The sequence below is a fragment of the Periplaneta americana genome, chromosome 16, assembly GCF_040183065.1.
Source record: "Periplaneta americana isolate PAMFEO1 chromosome 16, P.americana_PAMFEO1_priV1, whole genome shotgun sequence".
NCBI lineage: Eukaryota > Metazoa > Arthropoda > Insecta > Blattodea > Blattidae > Periplaneta > Periplaneta americana.
The window spans coordinates 165,972,340-165,988,501 of NC_091132.1; the positions used below are offsets into that span (position 1 = coordinate 165,972,340).

At 35.7% G+C, this 16,162-nt stretch overlaps 1 protein-coding gene across 7 annotated transcripts in view; it reads left to right on the forward strand.

The window, feature by feature from the left end:
- Positions 1–16,162, forward strand: part of LOC138691789 (gastrula zinc finger protein XlCGF17.1-like) — a 103,027-nt gene that overhangs the window by 52,919 nt on the left and 33,946 nt on the right. For 4 of the 7 annotated variants that reach the window (XM_069814186.1, XM_069814189.1, XM_069814183.1 and 1 more), the window contains one exon: positions 11,385–14,387. The exons of 2 other annotated variants lie outside the window; for them this stretch is intronic. In XM_069814186.1, coding sequence (XP_069670287.1) covers positions 11,385–12,123 — 739 coding nt within the window. In that variant the 3' untranslated portion in view covers positions 12,124–14,387. Of the gene's footprint in view, positions 1–11,384; positions 14,388–16,162 lie in introns of those variants that run through there. One more of the 7 variants, XM_069814193.1, reaches the window with a different exon arrangement.

The following is a 16,162-nucleotide window of genomic DNA, read 5'->3' on the forward strand; positions in this document are numbered from 1 at the left end:
GTTCGATAAATTAAAATGTGTCTCGGTGAAACCTACGGCAGAGTTCGTATAGGTCAGTTTCTGTCAGATACGTTTCCAATTCACTGCGGGCTAAAGCTAGGAGATGCACTGTCACCTTTACTTTTTAACTTTGCTCTAGAGTATGCCATTAGGAAAGTCTAGGATAACAGAGAGGGTTTGGAATTGAACGGGTTACATCAGCTGCTTGTCTTTGCAGATGACATGAATATGTTAGGAGAAAATCCACAAACGATTAGGGAAAACACAGAAATTTTACTTGAAGCAAGTAAATTGATAGGTTTGGAAGTAAATCCCGTAAAGACAAAGTATATGATTATGTCTCGTGACGAGAATATTGTTCGAAATGGCAATCTAAAAATTGGAAATTTATCTTTTGAAGAGGTGGAGAAGTTCAAATATCTGGGAGCAACAGTAACAAATATAAATCATACTCGGGAGTAAATTAAACACAGAATAAATATGGGAAATGCCTGTTATTATTCGGTTGAGAAACTTTTATCATCCAGTCTGCTGTCGAAAAATCTGAAAGAATTTATAAAACAGTTATATTACCGGTTGTTCTGTATGGTTGTGAAACTTGGACTCTCACTTTGAGAGAGGAACATAGATTAAGGGTGTTTGAGAATAAGATGCTTAGGAAAATATTTGGGGCTAAGAGGGATGAAGTTACAGGAGAATGGAGAAAGTTACACAACACAGAACTGCACGCATTGTATTCTTCACGTGACATAATTAGGAACATTAAATCCAGACGTTTGAGATGGGCAGGGCATGTAGCATGTATGGGCGAATCCAGGAATGCATATAGAGTATTAGTTGGGAGGCCGGAGGGAAAAAGACCTTTAGGGAGGCCTAAGTGTAGATGGGAAGATAATATTAAAATGGAGTTGAGGGAGTTGGGATATGATGATAGAGAATGGATTAATCTTGCTCAGGATAGGGACCAATGGCGGGCTTATGTGAGGGCGGCAATGAACCTCCGGGTTCCTTAAAAGCCAGTATGTAAGTAAGTATGAAGCTGGATATTCAGAACTGATTTGGCAGCTGTTTTCGAGTCATACATGGGACACTCTCCTTCAGACGAGACTCTGATAACAGTGCCTTCAGTTCTGTACATTTCTAAGTACTTATCTGGAACAACAATGCTGGACATACTCCTAATCTTCTTAACCAGCTGTCCGAAAACCCTATCAGGTGGCAAATATGAATGCCCAACTATTGTGTACAAGCATTCAACTTCTTTAATAGTTGCAGCAGCATTGGTGGTAAGCCATTTGCTCAACACTCCCAAAACAATCTGGTTTTTGTTATGGACACCACAGCCATCACAGAATAGCTAATTTTTGTGGATATTGGACAAGTCTATGCTGTTTAAGTGTCGTATTCATAGACGACACTTTGGACCAAAGTTGACTTTGGAAAGTACAAAGTCACCATTTTCCTATTCACAGTCAACACTTTGAGGAAAGTAAACTTCAGTCGTGACTTTCCTTCGAAGTCGCCGAAAACCTAGACTTTGACTTTGACTTTCGTTCGTGAACATAAGGAAAATGGCTGATATTTGGAAAATTGTTGAATTTTCCGAGAATAGTGAGGACATCTAGGAGTTTATTTTAAAGCTTCTTATGTTCCTTAGCGTATTATTATCGATTATAAATTAAAATCAAGGTACAGATTTGATAAACAGACAGTAATAAATACCTCGTCATGTTTCAACTTTCATTGATGAATAATCAAGAAAGATTGTCTGTTCCACCAATAAATAATACAATTTATTTCATCGCGATTACACGCTACAGGTACCAGTAAGGATTGATAGCTTAATATTCATTTTGACTATGTAATTCTATAAAGGATAGGTTATATAGTTGGATATGCAGTTAATTTATAATCCTGCTGTCGTCATAATAATGTTTTCTGCATATTGATTTAAAATCATTTTTAAGTAGTTTCTGCAGATAAGCAGGGAATAACTATGCATCTGACAGCAGGATAATATGTCTCTTTCATAGTCTGTCATTGGTGGCATCTTCTTATCATCTATATCTTCAGAATAAAATTATTTTACAGTGAAATAATTTCAGGGCTTAATGTGAAACGAATATAACTACAATCAATGTTATATTCAAAACAAAATTCTTAACAGGCAGTACTATTTCATATGAAATCTACCATCATGTTTTGTATTTACGAATTGTGTTATATACAAGACTGTTCGAACTAAGTTGCGATTTTTTGTGGCCAAGTAGAAGAACAAATTATTATCGATTGGTGTAAAGATCTACCTACTATATTTCAACTATCTATAAATTTAAATCGTTTAGAAGGTAGTGATTTTGATTGCCAACATTAGAACAAGATCGTCAAATCTCGACTTACCGAAGTCAAAGTCTCAGAAGTATTGTCTATGAATAGGACTTTTAACAAAGTTAAACTTTACTACGAAAGTCGACTTTGGGAAGTCTTCATCCAAAGTCTCGTTTAAGAATACGGCCCTAAGCTATGAAATAAGCATGAAGTTATTTCGTTTAAGCCATTCTTATGTTCACTTTCAAACCAAGTATAGAGAAATGTGTTTGCAGGAGTTTGTGCATTGTTTGAATAGTCAATGCAGATTGTGAAGTTAGAAATGTATAACTGGCGAGAATAATATGCCTTTTGATCTGGAACTTTCGGTAAAACTTGATTTTTGTGACAGTCATAAGACAGCATCAGAACACCATCATTGGATTTTATTCTCTGGTAAAATTGTTTGGCCTTCAGGTTTTGTGCCTTCAGTTGAGTAGATAACTGTGATTTTTCACTTTGTCTTCTTGCGTTGCGAATTATTTCCTGCATTTGTATAAATATTTAGCAACAATTTGTTGCTAGAGTTGCAAAACTTATGTTAAATTCCGTATCAAAAATATTTCTGAAATAGTCATATTTACCTTTTTGTTCGGGGTTTGTGGTACATACTCACACAAGGTCTTTATATTTAATTCACTGGGTAGATATTGCTTTATTGTGCTTTTAGCTCGATTGTAATGAGACTCTGCTGGTTTTGCAGCCTTACTTATCAATGGGTATAGACTAACTTAAGGACTTGTCCCATTCTGTAACCTGTATACAATCTGATCCCACAGGAATCAGTTCTTGGCCCTTTACAATTTACAATTTATATTAACGACATATCAGAATCTCTAAAGTACTGCCCACACCATCTCTATGTTGACGACCTTCAAATATACATAAAATTCCACACTGACGAAATAAATGATGCAATAACTAAAATTAATGGCGATCTGGACTCAATCTGGACATGGACACGGAAATTCCGACTTAAACTAGATCCAGAAAAATCACAGTCAATCATTGTGGGCCATTCACGTTTGTTAAGCACTATACCAAATTTGTCCCCTATTAAAATATACGGCACCGAAATTCCGTTCAGTGAATCAGTAAAGAATCTAGGTATTTATATGGATAAAAGTTTAAATTGGAACATTCAAGTTGCAGAAACCTGCAAAAAAGTACTCTCATTAATCCACTCGTTTAGGCGATGCTTACTGACCTAAGCGTTACTTCGGCACAGAGACTACAACGTGTTCATAATATGTGCGTCCGTTTCGTTTGCAATATTCGCCGGGCTGATCACGTAACACTATCCCTCGAAATGTTGTCCTGGCTCCGTCTAGAAGATCGTAGGAAAATCCACTGTCTTTCCCTTCTCTTTCACATATTGCATTTCTCCACTCCTGTCTATCTTGCGTCTCGTTTTCAAAATTTATCCACCCATCATAACCTAGACACACATTACAACACTCCTTAATATTATCCATTCCCTCCCACCGAACATCCTCATATTCATCTTCTTTCACTGTGGCTGTTCCTCGGCTTTCGAATTCTCTACCGAATAATGTCAGGGACTGTCAGACATCAAACCAATTTAAGAATAGGCTAACGAAATATTTTTCTAACAATTCTTGTTAACAATAATAGCTTTTGAGGTTTCTCAATGTTTAATGGTTATATATATATATATATATATATATATATATATATATATATATATATATATATATATATATCACAGATAAATATCAAAATTATCTCATTATTATTATTATTATTATTATTATTATTATTATTATTATTATTATTATTATAACTATTTCTTACCAATGTTTATTATTGTCACACTAACATTACTTATCCAACTTTCATTATTTACTTTCATGTTGTTTTATGGTCTAGATGTAATAACTATGTAAGCAATTGTATTCAATTAGAATTAGAGTCTAGCTGGGCGGAAGAGAAGGCCTACTGGCCTTAGCTCTGCCAGATTAAATAAATAAATTATTAATTATTGTAATCTGTGGTGCTTGTTCCTTTCTGCATCCTAATGTACACAGGACTAGTCCCGTTTTGCAAAAGTGTGGTCAATTGAAACATGTTTTTAGCAGTGGATCTAATACCTTCTGCAACTTTACATATACTATCCAGAACCCATCTACGAGATAAACAAGATGGCATAAAAACCTAAAAATAATTTTTTCGTGGACTTGTCCCCTTTTGCAAGTCCTCGACAGAATTATTATTTTAGTGTGTGCTCGATTACACTAACCTCTAGTGCTTGAAAGTGGAACTAAACGCCGGTGCACAGAGAAACAAAACACAGGAAAATTCGCTAAGTGTCCATTCTTTGTAATCCCTATTCGCTGTACTAACCTTTCAAGCATTCCAGAGGTTAACTTCTCAAATAAACGTGTCTAAATACACGTTGAATACTTGAGGCTTTCCCGGCGTTTGATGTAGAATAACTGTTCTCAGGTTCTCAGCCAGGTGAGTTGGAGATTTGCTTCCAGCTTTCGACGGCTACCTCTGCCATCTTCTTCAGGGAATGAAGTGATATGGGACCATGTCTAGCCGGTATATATGCAAAAGTAGGGCTTCCCGCTTCGGGCCAATCAGTAGCTAGCTCCTAGTCCCGACCGCCAGACGCATTCTGGTTGGTGGAAACGGTAGCCAATCAGGAGCTAGTTCCTGGTCCCGACTGTCTGCCGTGTGCTGGTGGTCTAAGCGTATTGATGGCAGGTTTCCATGCTGTACTCAGCTGTAGACCTCCATCTCTGTTGATATTATTGCCATCTAGCTGGATTTCGATGGCTTCCTTGATAACCAAGTCCCAGTAACCTGATGTCTTGTCCAAGATGGTGTTGGCGCCGAAATCTACCTTGTGACCAGTTTCTAGGCTGTGTTGGGCTACTGCAGACTTAGCGGGGTATTATAGTCTTATGCTGCGTTGATATTCCTTGCAGTGTTCCATAATGGTGTGTCCTGTCTGTCCGATGTAGCATTTCTCACACTCACAAGGTATTTTGTAGACACTAGGTGTCCTAAGACCAAGGTCGTCCTTAACTGGTCTCAGCAAGTTCTGGATCTTTGTGGGCGGCTTATGGATGGTCTTAATCCCGTGTTTTCTTAGCAGTCTGCCAATCTTGCCCGAGATGGGGCCATAGAACAGGATGTGTGCCATGCCCTTCATCTGCTCTTGTTCCTCGGCGGGTGGTTTGTCTGAAAAGGCCCTTCTGAGGGCCAGACCGATTTCCCTGTTGCCGAAGTTGTTCTGTTGGTACATCTTACGTAGGTGACGGATCTCAGAAGGGAGACTCTCTTTGTCCGAAATCCCTCTCGCCCTGTGCAGAAGAGTCGACAGGACCGTTCGTTTCTGTGCTGGGTGGTGGTGGCTGCGTCCATTCAGATATAGATCCGTATGCATAGGTTTCCTGTATACGCTGTGACCCAGTGTGCCATCTGGCTTCCTGGAGATGAGAATGTCTAAGAAGGGGAGACATCCGTCTTTTTCCACTTCTTTCGTGAACTGGATGTTCGGGTGGATATTGTTCAGGTATTCTTGGAATTCCTGAAGTTTTTCTTCACCATGAAGCAAATCTCCAACTCATCTGGCTGAGAACCCGAGAAGAGTAATTATTCTACGTTGAATACAGTTCCAGAAGGCTGTGGTTTAGATTTACGAAGCAAACAAATGGTACTCTTTGCTGTGAAGAAATGTATAAACAAATTTTTACGGATTACATTTTTTCACTAACGGTATGTTTTCTGGCCATAGAAACCAGTGGCGATATTCCATACCGATGCATAGCCTACCGCCTCACTTCCCTCACTGGCAGTGTTGCCATACCTAGTGATTAAGCAGGAGATTTCCTGTTTTTCCATTGAATCTACTGCTCTACTTCTTTTTTTGTCAAAAGTACGAATTTCTCCTTCGTTCTTGGCATGCTGGAGTCACCTGGTTCTATGCCCGGATTTTAAATTTATTACATATTATATTATGTCACCATGTCTTACTTTTCCATCTTATACACAAGTCAAACGATGTTTTCATTTGTCTCCCCAACGAGCTAGAAGTAAGAATATTCTTCTAGCTCGTTGTGTCTCCCTACTCATAACGCGTCACCACAATGATGCTTAAAGAGCAAGAACACGTGAAACAGTGAGAGAGTAAAGTGTAAGTAATGGTATTTTTGTGTTACATATCGTGCACAGTGATCTTTTAAAATGAGTGAAAGTGTCCCAGCAAGAAAGAAGAGTAAATACTTCTTCGCAGAATTATAAATCAGAGTGTGAAAATCATGAACAGTTAAAAGGTAGTTATGCAAAAACAGGAAAAGGGATCGTTTTTCGTCTGTTATAATCGCAGTTAATGCAGCACTGTCTTTAATATCATCTTTAAAATAAATCTTGTTCTATCTAAAATCGTTTGTCAATATACAAAAAAACTCCTGATTAATACATTTTAATGCGAAACATTGTCAATGGGACATTACTGTGTAAAAAAAAATTGTATGACTTATTTACATACGCTGAGTAAAGATGAAGTAGTAATATTTAGCAAAAGTGTTCAATTTCATTGGTTAGGGATGTGCTATATAGTAATAAAACAGTATCATCTTTCTTAAGTATACACTGTTTTGTAATTAATATTATAATAAGAAGAGAAAATTCATGTTTAATTAATCTACTGTAATATCCTGTTTTTTTTCGATGGTTTTCTCCTGATTTTCGTGAATAGGTCGTGGCAACACTGCTCACTGGGTCTTTGTATTCCGACGTTTTCTACTCATTCTTCCCTCCTTTTCTTCGTTACTATTTCGCAAATCGTATCTAGTGTACTCTTACTGAATTACAAACCCTTACCAGTCATCTGTCTGTGTAGCTACTACAGTCTAACTAATTGTTTTGTTCAGTCCATCATATATTGTTACTCTGCAAATATTATACTGCACTTATAATTATGATTATAATATCGGGAATGTATTTGTGGTTTTCAATTTTACTTATGTTTTTCAGTTAGTTCCTGTTGTCTCGAATCATTTAAAGTCACTTATTCCTAATAATGAATTAATACAGGGTAACAAGTAATTAAACTGACTAACTTTGGGAGATTCTATGGGACATCACAACAATCGGTTTTCTCCAATATCATATTTTCCTCAGAGGCTTCATTAAACCGGCAGAAGGCATATGCGTTCTTCAGTTCATGACGACTCTACAAATTCACATTTTATTGTACGTCTTGTCCCAGTGCAGTGCTTTATTAAGGGGTTAGGTACAGCTTACAGCAGTAAAATTTTGGAAATATTCAACATTTTTTTCCTCCACTGCTGTGTCTTGTACAATAATGAAAATTAGTACTGTTCTCCAACCAGGAGATAAACTGTGAAAGGAATGTGCTTACTATTGCGTCATCTATTGGAGTGAAGTAGATAGATAATATTAGTTACAACGTCAGTTTAAAAATCATGCGCTCTCCTGCATATGTTATTTCCTGTATGGAGGGATTAAAAGACCAGGAGATTAACAGTGATCTAATTTTGTAACTAGGGTAGTATAAAAATTTGTATACCACTGTTATGGTTTGCGCTTTGAGAGATAGCCAATAGAGATACGAGTATCCACGTGTGTGATCTTATGACATGACATTGGCATTCATTCACAGCATCACCTCGCTTCGTTTCATTCCCTGGAGACTTTCTCGTGGTTGGAGTACAGTATGTGTAAAACACAGTTCTGCTATATGAAAAAATATTTTTACGATTAAAAAAAAATTATTACAGCTTTTTATTTTATTTTATTTTTATTTTTATTTATTTATTTATTTTTCAAAATTTAGTTCACTGTGCAGTGATGAAGAGTTTTCCATATCACTCAAAAACTATCCAACATTCTGTAATGAAATTGTTTGTGTGCATTTATGCATGTCATATTTACATTATGATGTAAGATCACTTCTCTATCTTCGATAGATTGATAAAAAATAAATTCATTTTAAAAATGGTCAAATATCAGTATTTTCTTCTAACACAAAATAAAAAAAAAATTATTGTAATCATGAGTTTCAGTAATGAAATAAAAGGGAGAGGATATGAAAGAGTTAATAAGTTTATGAGTTATGAGAGAAACGCTTTATCACTGCATGAACTACCACCATTATGAATTTTGAAAAAAATAAATAAATAAATAAAAATAATATATATATTTTTTTAATCATGAAAATATTTTTTTCATATATCAGAAGGACACTGTTTTACACATACCAATTTTCATTATTGTACAAGATACAGTAATGGAGGAGAAAAATGTTTAATATTTCCAAAAATGTTACTGCTGTAAGCTGTACCTAACCCCTTCAGCCGATCTGGTGGTTTGATATTTGCTGCAGCAGAGGACATAAAAGACAATCTAGAAGTCTTTCACCTCATTAGACAATCCCTGTCTTGCCAATGTAACCTATGTATGGAGGTATTTTTGAACATCTTTGCAATGATTGTGATGTGTGAATGTTTTCAAACTTATTTCGCAGTGATTTTGGTGTATAAATGTTTTCAAACTTATTTCGCAGTGATTTTGGTGTGTAAATGTTTTTGAACATCTTTTGCAGTTGGTCTGGACATTCAAAACGTTATTTATTCAATTCTTGATGAACAGTTACAATGCATTTCTTTACCCTGTCATTCAGAACAGTGGAATGGCATGAGTATTAATTTCCAATCTGGTTAAATATTGGAGCAAAGTTTTATGGTACATGAAAAAGAAACTTAAGCATTCAATTCTAAGGAATGATTTTGGTGTGTACTTGTTTTTTTACATCTTTTGGTGTGTAAATGTTTTTGAACATCTTTTGCAGTGATTTTGGTGTGTAAATGTTTTATAAGAGATTCAAGCAATAAAAACAAGGCAATGGTTTGTGTTACATTAAGGTCATTTATCCTCCAAAAATAGTGCCTCGCAAGACAATATGACATTGATGTCCCACACAACCTCCCGGAGTTTGTCGGTTTAATTACTTTTACCCTGTATATGTTAATTAACTTAACGAAATTACTCAAAATAGTTTCCTCTGTATTAACATAATTAGAGCTGATGATCTAATCCATTAATGGACTAATTTTGAAATCCGAGTAACCAATAAAATATGTTTTAAGCAAATTAATCGAACTGATTAAAAATTCCCGTGTCGTGAAGGAAACCTTGTGAAATCTTTGTAGCACAAAATCTACAAGTATAGGCTATCTTTTGGTGTTGTAGTCTTAAGCTATGATTGACAGGTTGTGGATTGTGGACTTCTTGCATCAGAAAGCTAAAATCAATAATACTGTAAGTAAATCTACGCACACATCTCTCCTTAATAGTTTTTTCTATGAGAACTCGGCTTAGGTGACTGTTTACTTTCACGAACTATGAGAGCACGTGACTCATATTGTATTTTATGACAAGTTTTTGTCAAAATAATCACCCCATTGTACCTGGAAGTTTGCTATTGGAAGAGGGTTAATGATTCTAGTAATGGTATTTCTTAGAATTGAATGCTTAAGTTTCTTTCTCGTGTACCATAAAACTTTGCTCCAATATTTAACCAGATTGGAAATTAATACTCTTGCCATTTCACTGTTCTCAACGACAGGGTAAAGAAATGCATTGTGATTCTTCATCAATAATTGAATAAATAACGTTTTGAATGTCTAGACCAACTTCATACTTGCTGTTTAAAACTGTGGCAGTTACTACATTCTAATAGAAAGCCACAGATATAAAATAGAACCTTCCGTAAGAATTTATATTCAAGGAATACATTTTTTTTTTTAGAAACTTCGGTTTGAATTTAAATTTGGATGTCACTTTCCATTGTACATCGAAAGATGGTGGATGATCCAAACTGTCATATTCAGAATCTCACAATGTTTATTCATAATAATAAGGATTTTTCATTCAATGCTATGGTCAGATTTAACTTCTCTGCTATTACGGATCATGATCAGACATTTAATCATGTGCGAAGTACAGTTCCATCACTGGCTTAATGTAGGTCCAAATTCTTTCATTTTATTATTTTTAACGTCTTTTCCTACCCACATACTGTGCCCGGCCATGTATGCTGCACATCTAGATTTATAGTGACTTACACTACACTTTAACTACATCATAATTTTGACAATAAAATGGTGCAAAAGGTCGTGTTTCGACCAATCATGGCTGCTTATCGTACAGTTTTATCACTTCCCTAGCATTTGTTTGTTTGCCAACATTTCAAACTACAAATTCTTTATGATACTATAAAACATGCTTTGTGATCGTCATTATTTTGTTTTCGACTGAAAATGGCGGTTCCTTTCAAAGGTTTTGGTGAAGGGAACATTAGTGAAATAGAATTTTAGTAAGTCAATTAATAGCCTATCTGTTTTATAGTATTAGAGTACTTTATTTCTTCTGATCTTTATATAATTTCTTCTGTTTTTATCACCACCCTACCATTTGTTTCTTTGTTTGCCAATATTTCAAACTGCAAATTCTTTACGGTACTATAAAACATGCTTTACTATCGTCATTTCTTTATCGCAGCGACAGTCAACTGAAAATGACGGCTCCGTTGAAAAGTTTTGGTGAATCTAACTTTAGTAAAATAACATTTTAGTACATCGATTAATATTTTATTGTATTAGAGTACTTTATATATTTTCTTCCAATCGTGTAATAGTCCATTAAATCCCAGTCTAGTTTTGATTTTCTCTAGATAAATCAAAACCTCTAGTGAGATTACTGTTGATTATATACCGTGCATACATTTAATCTTCTGTGCGTTCACTCTACACCAGAGAGTGGGGGAAGAAAATATATACGAGTATACTCTATGAGTGACTGATGTTACTTTTGCGTATCTATATTAAATGTAAATAATACGAATATGATCCTGTAACCTGTAATTGAGTTCTAGTTTGTAATTGTGATTCCTTACGGTTTAATGATTGTTGTGAATGTTAATGATTGTTATTTTATTGAGTGATTATATATTTTTATGATAGTTTCGCAGATTCCAATGACCAAACAATATCATCAAAGTGTGAAGGATTTGCACATGAAGCAAACGTGACTAATTGTGACGCTGGGAAGCATTCTGTTTTCTCTACAAATAATGATTTTAGGGCTCATATTGGTGACAAGAGATTCAAATGCGATGTTTCTGAAAAGTGTTCGACTTCGGGTAATTTGAAAAGCCATACAGACGCAAAAAGTCATGATCCCCAACAAACTGATGACAGACCTTTTAAATGCAATGTTTGTGGAAAGTGCTTCTCTAAGGGCTGTTACCTAAAAAAACATGAAACTCTGCATATTGGTGAGAAACCATTCGAATGTGTTGTTTGTGGAAAGGGCTTCCAGCAGCGTAGTTACCTGAAACTTCATGTAGTGCAACATAGTCGTGACACACCGTTCAAATGTGAAGATTGTGGAAAATGTTTTGCACAGTCTAATACCTTGATAACGCATAGACGTTACCACACTGGTGAGAAACCATTATTATGTGAAGTTTGTGGAGAGAGTTTTTCGCATTGGAATCCTCTAATAAGGCATAGACGTCAACATACCCTTGAAAAATCTTTCCAATGTGATACCTGCGGAAAGTGTTTCGCGGAGTCAAGTGATTTAAAAAGGCATGCAAGGCGGCATACTGGTGAGAAACCGTTCAAGTGTGATGTTTGTGGAATGTTTTTTACCTACCAGGGTAATCTAAAAAGACATGAAGGGCGGCATAAAAGTTGAAAACCATTCGAATGAGATATTTGCGGAAACTGTTTCCCACAAAGTAGTAACCTATAAAATGAACTCCAGCATTAACGAGACATCGTTGAAATACATCTTCGGAAAGCGCTCTCGTATCCCGACATCAATGTTAGCAAGCCGGTGAAAAACTTTATTTGTGGAAACTGCTTCCCACAAAAGAGTAACCTAGAATTGTATTTAATATAACATAATGGTGGAGTATGCCATTAGGAAAGTGCAGGATAACAGAGAGGGTTTGGAATTGAACGGGTTACATCTGCTGCTTGTCTCTGCGGTTGACGTGAATATGTTAGGAGAAAATCCACAAACGATTAGGGAAAACACGGTAATTTTACTCGAAGCAAGTAAAGAGAGAGGTTTGGAAGTAAATCCCGAAAAGACAAAATATATGTTTATGTCTCGTGACGAGAATATCGTACGAAATGGAAATATAAAAATTGGACATTTATCTTTTGAAGAGGTGGAAAAATTCAAATATCTGGGAGCAACACTATCAAATATAAATATTACTCGGGAGGAAATTAAACACAGAATAAATATGGGAAATGCCTGTTATTATTCGGTTGAGAAGCTTTTATCATCCAGTCTGCTGTCAAAAAATCTGACAGAATTTATAAAACAGTTATATTACCGGTTGTTCTTTATGGTTGTAAAACTTGGACTCTCACTTTGAGAGAGGAACATAGGTGAAGGCTATTTGAGAATAAGGTGCTTAGGAAAATATTTGGGGCTAAGAGGGATGAAGTTACAGGAGAATGGAGAAGGTTACACAACGCAGAACTGCACGCATTGTATTCTTCACCTGACATAATTAGGAACCTTAAATCCAGACGTTTGAGATGGGCAGAGCATGTAGCACGTATGGGCGAATCCAGAAATGCATATAGAGTGTTAGTTGGAAGGCCAGGGGGAAGAGACTTTTGAGGAGGCCGAGACGTAGATGGGAAGATAATATTATAATGGATTTGAGGGAGGTGGGTTATGATGATAGAGACTGGATTAATCTTCCTCAGGATAGGGACCTATGGCGGGCTTGTGCGAGGGCGGCCATGAACCTCCGGGTTCCTTAAAAGCCAGTAAGGAAGTGAGTTATTGTTATGGTCAGCAACTGAAGCACAAATGTTGACGTGTTCCGAATCCATTTCTTGATTTGAGTTGCACAGTGGGCAGTTAGGGGACTGACATATTCCAATTCCATGCAGGTGCTTGGCCAAACAGTCATGGCCTGTTGCCAATCTAAATGCAGCTATAGACGATTTGCGTGGTAAATCGGGAATTAACTGTGGATTATGATCCAGAGAGTTCCATTTTTTTCTCTTGAGATTGTGTTATCAAATTTTGTTTGTTGAAGTCTAAGTATGTAGACTTAATAAATCGTTTCACAGGGTAATACGTAGATTTAGTAACAGGTCTGTAAGTAACAGTGCTGCCCTTCTTTGCTAAAACATCCGCATTCTCGTTTCCCAGGATTCCACAATGGGATGGTATCCATTGGAGTACAATTCTTTTATTGAGTCTTATTAATTGAGAGAGCATTTTAGTTATTTCTGCTGTTTGAGATGAAGATGTGTGTTTAGAGACTATTGATACAATAGCTGCTTTGGAGTCTGACAATATAACTGCATTTTTAAATTTATGGATGTGGCATGGAAGATTCCTGACACTTTCACTTATTGCAATGATTTCTCCATCAAAACTTGTTCCATATCCAAGAGATCTTATAAAGTGAGAAGAGACAGCACGTAACACCTGCACCTGCACCTTGTTCTCTGGAGATCAAGGATCCGTCAGTGTATATTTGAAGCCACTTATGTGGAGGGTACCTAATATTAATTGTCTCTAAAGACAATTGTTTCATTATTTCAGTGTTTACTTCTGATTTCAGTATTTCTTCTGTTAAATTTAGATTATACTCTATATTTAATACAGTTGAATTGGTTTAATTTGTAAGTTTTCTTTTAAATTTGGGATGTTAATTTTCTGTTTTAATTCTTGAACCATGGATATTTAATGTAATGTAACATGATGAGAAACCATTGAAATATGAAGACTGTAGAAATAGTTTTGTACATTGAAATTACCTAAAAATACATTGACGAACTTACTATTCTGGCGACAAATCATTCATGTGCGATGTATGTCGAAAGTGTCTTGCGCAATGAACTCTTCTAAAGTTGCATAAACTGGTGTACCATGTTGTTGCCATGTTTACCTCCTAGCTGTATACGAGGTTTATTTAACCGGATTTCAGTACCCATCCTAACTCCCCACAATCATCCCGGATCTAAAGAATTTCCTTTGTTTTGATGGCTCGAACAAGCGCGCCTTTCATAACCGAGTTTTCGGGCATGATATTTTAGACCACGTGGACGACGAATTAAGAAAATTGGCCTTGTTTATAGCGTATAGCCATGTAAATTATAATTAGTTGATTTATTAGTGTATGATTATCATTTTGTCTGTTGTAAGCTTCCAATGATTTTCCATATGTTTATGGGAAATTGCTATAATTTTATTGAATTAGGAATTCCATCCATTTTTTTCGATTTGTTTACCTTATGAAACCCATTGATTACCAGGTCATAAATATTTCAGGTCATACACAGCAAGTTATTGTTTTCCTTTACGAATTGGACAATGCTGTTAACGAAAATTTCTGGGGATTTTAATCCAAAAACTCAAAATGTATGTATGTATTTATTTACACTGCAAGTGGGCAAGCACCCGGTGGCAGTGGTATATACAATATTAACAATACACAGTTAAAATGATAAGCAATACACAATAAAATTTACAATACATAATAAAATTTACAACACATATACAATTTTACACACAATACAATAAGAATGCACAATACAATTTAACACAATAATAATAAAACATAAAATAAAACACCTAATTTTACAACACAACCTACATAATTATGTATAGGTCCTACATAATTTTCAATAGTCTTTCACTTTACTCTCATCTCATTCCCTGTAGTGGCACTATGACGCATTTCACTGACACTTTAGCACACATTTCACTGACACTCTGTAACACATTTCACTGACACTATAGAACACATTTCATTGACGCTATAAATTATCACTGATCGGAACTGTTCACTGCACTGTAAAACCATAACTTCACTGACTCACCTCGCTTCACTGATACAACAGTTCAAATAAGTCAAATAATTGCATTCTTATGCATACTTATAAACAGAACTACATTTAAACTAAACATTTCTAGTCTAAGGCCCTCTTACACGCTATTTTTAAATAATTTACAATTCAAACCAAGGAAGTAAACTCGTCAGGCTAGATAAATACATGCCACCTTAAAAAATTAAATGTTGAATGTCACCTTAATTTTAATTTTCACTTTATACACAACTCTTTAAATTATTCTTGAATCTCCTTAAGGAAGGACAGCCCTCAAAGACCGCTGCAGGTAGGTCATTCCAATCATTTATAGTTCTATTTAAAAATGAGAATTTACCTACATCCGTTTTCTGTTTCCTACATTTGATTTTAAAATCATGATCGTTCCTACCATAGTACGTTGGCTTTTCTAACCGAGCCGTTATGTCTACCCATGCTTTCTGACCTAGCTGTGCTCTATACAATGATGTTATTCTAGTTTTCCTACGTCTGTTTTCCAAAGTTTCCCATTTAAGTTCTTTTATCGTATCGTTCCCATCTTCTCTTTTACCTTTAACAAATTTAGCTGCCCTATACTGGATTCTTTCTAAGGAATTTATCTGATATATTCTATAGGGATCCCAACATGTAGTTCCGTATTCCATTAACGGTCGCACTAATGTTAGATATGCTATTTCCCTCGATTTGGGGCTAGCCTTTCTCAAGATTCTCATAATAAAGTGAAGTGCCCTCCATGCTTTGCCTGTAACATTATCAACATGCTCTCCCCAAGAAAGTTTGGAGTTTAAATACACTCCTAGGTATTTACAACATTGTTCTTGCGGAATTACAACACCACTGAATTCGTAATTAAGACTAGTTTCCTC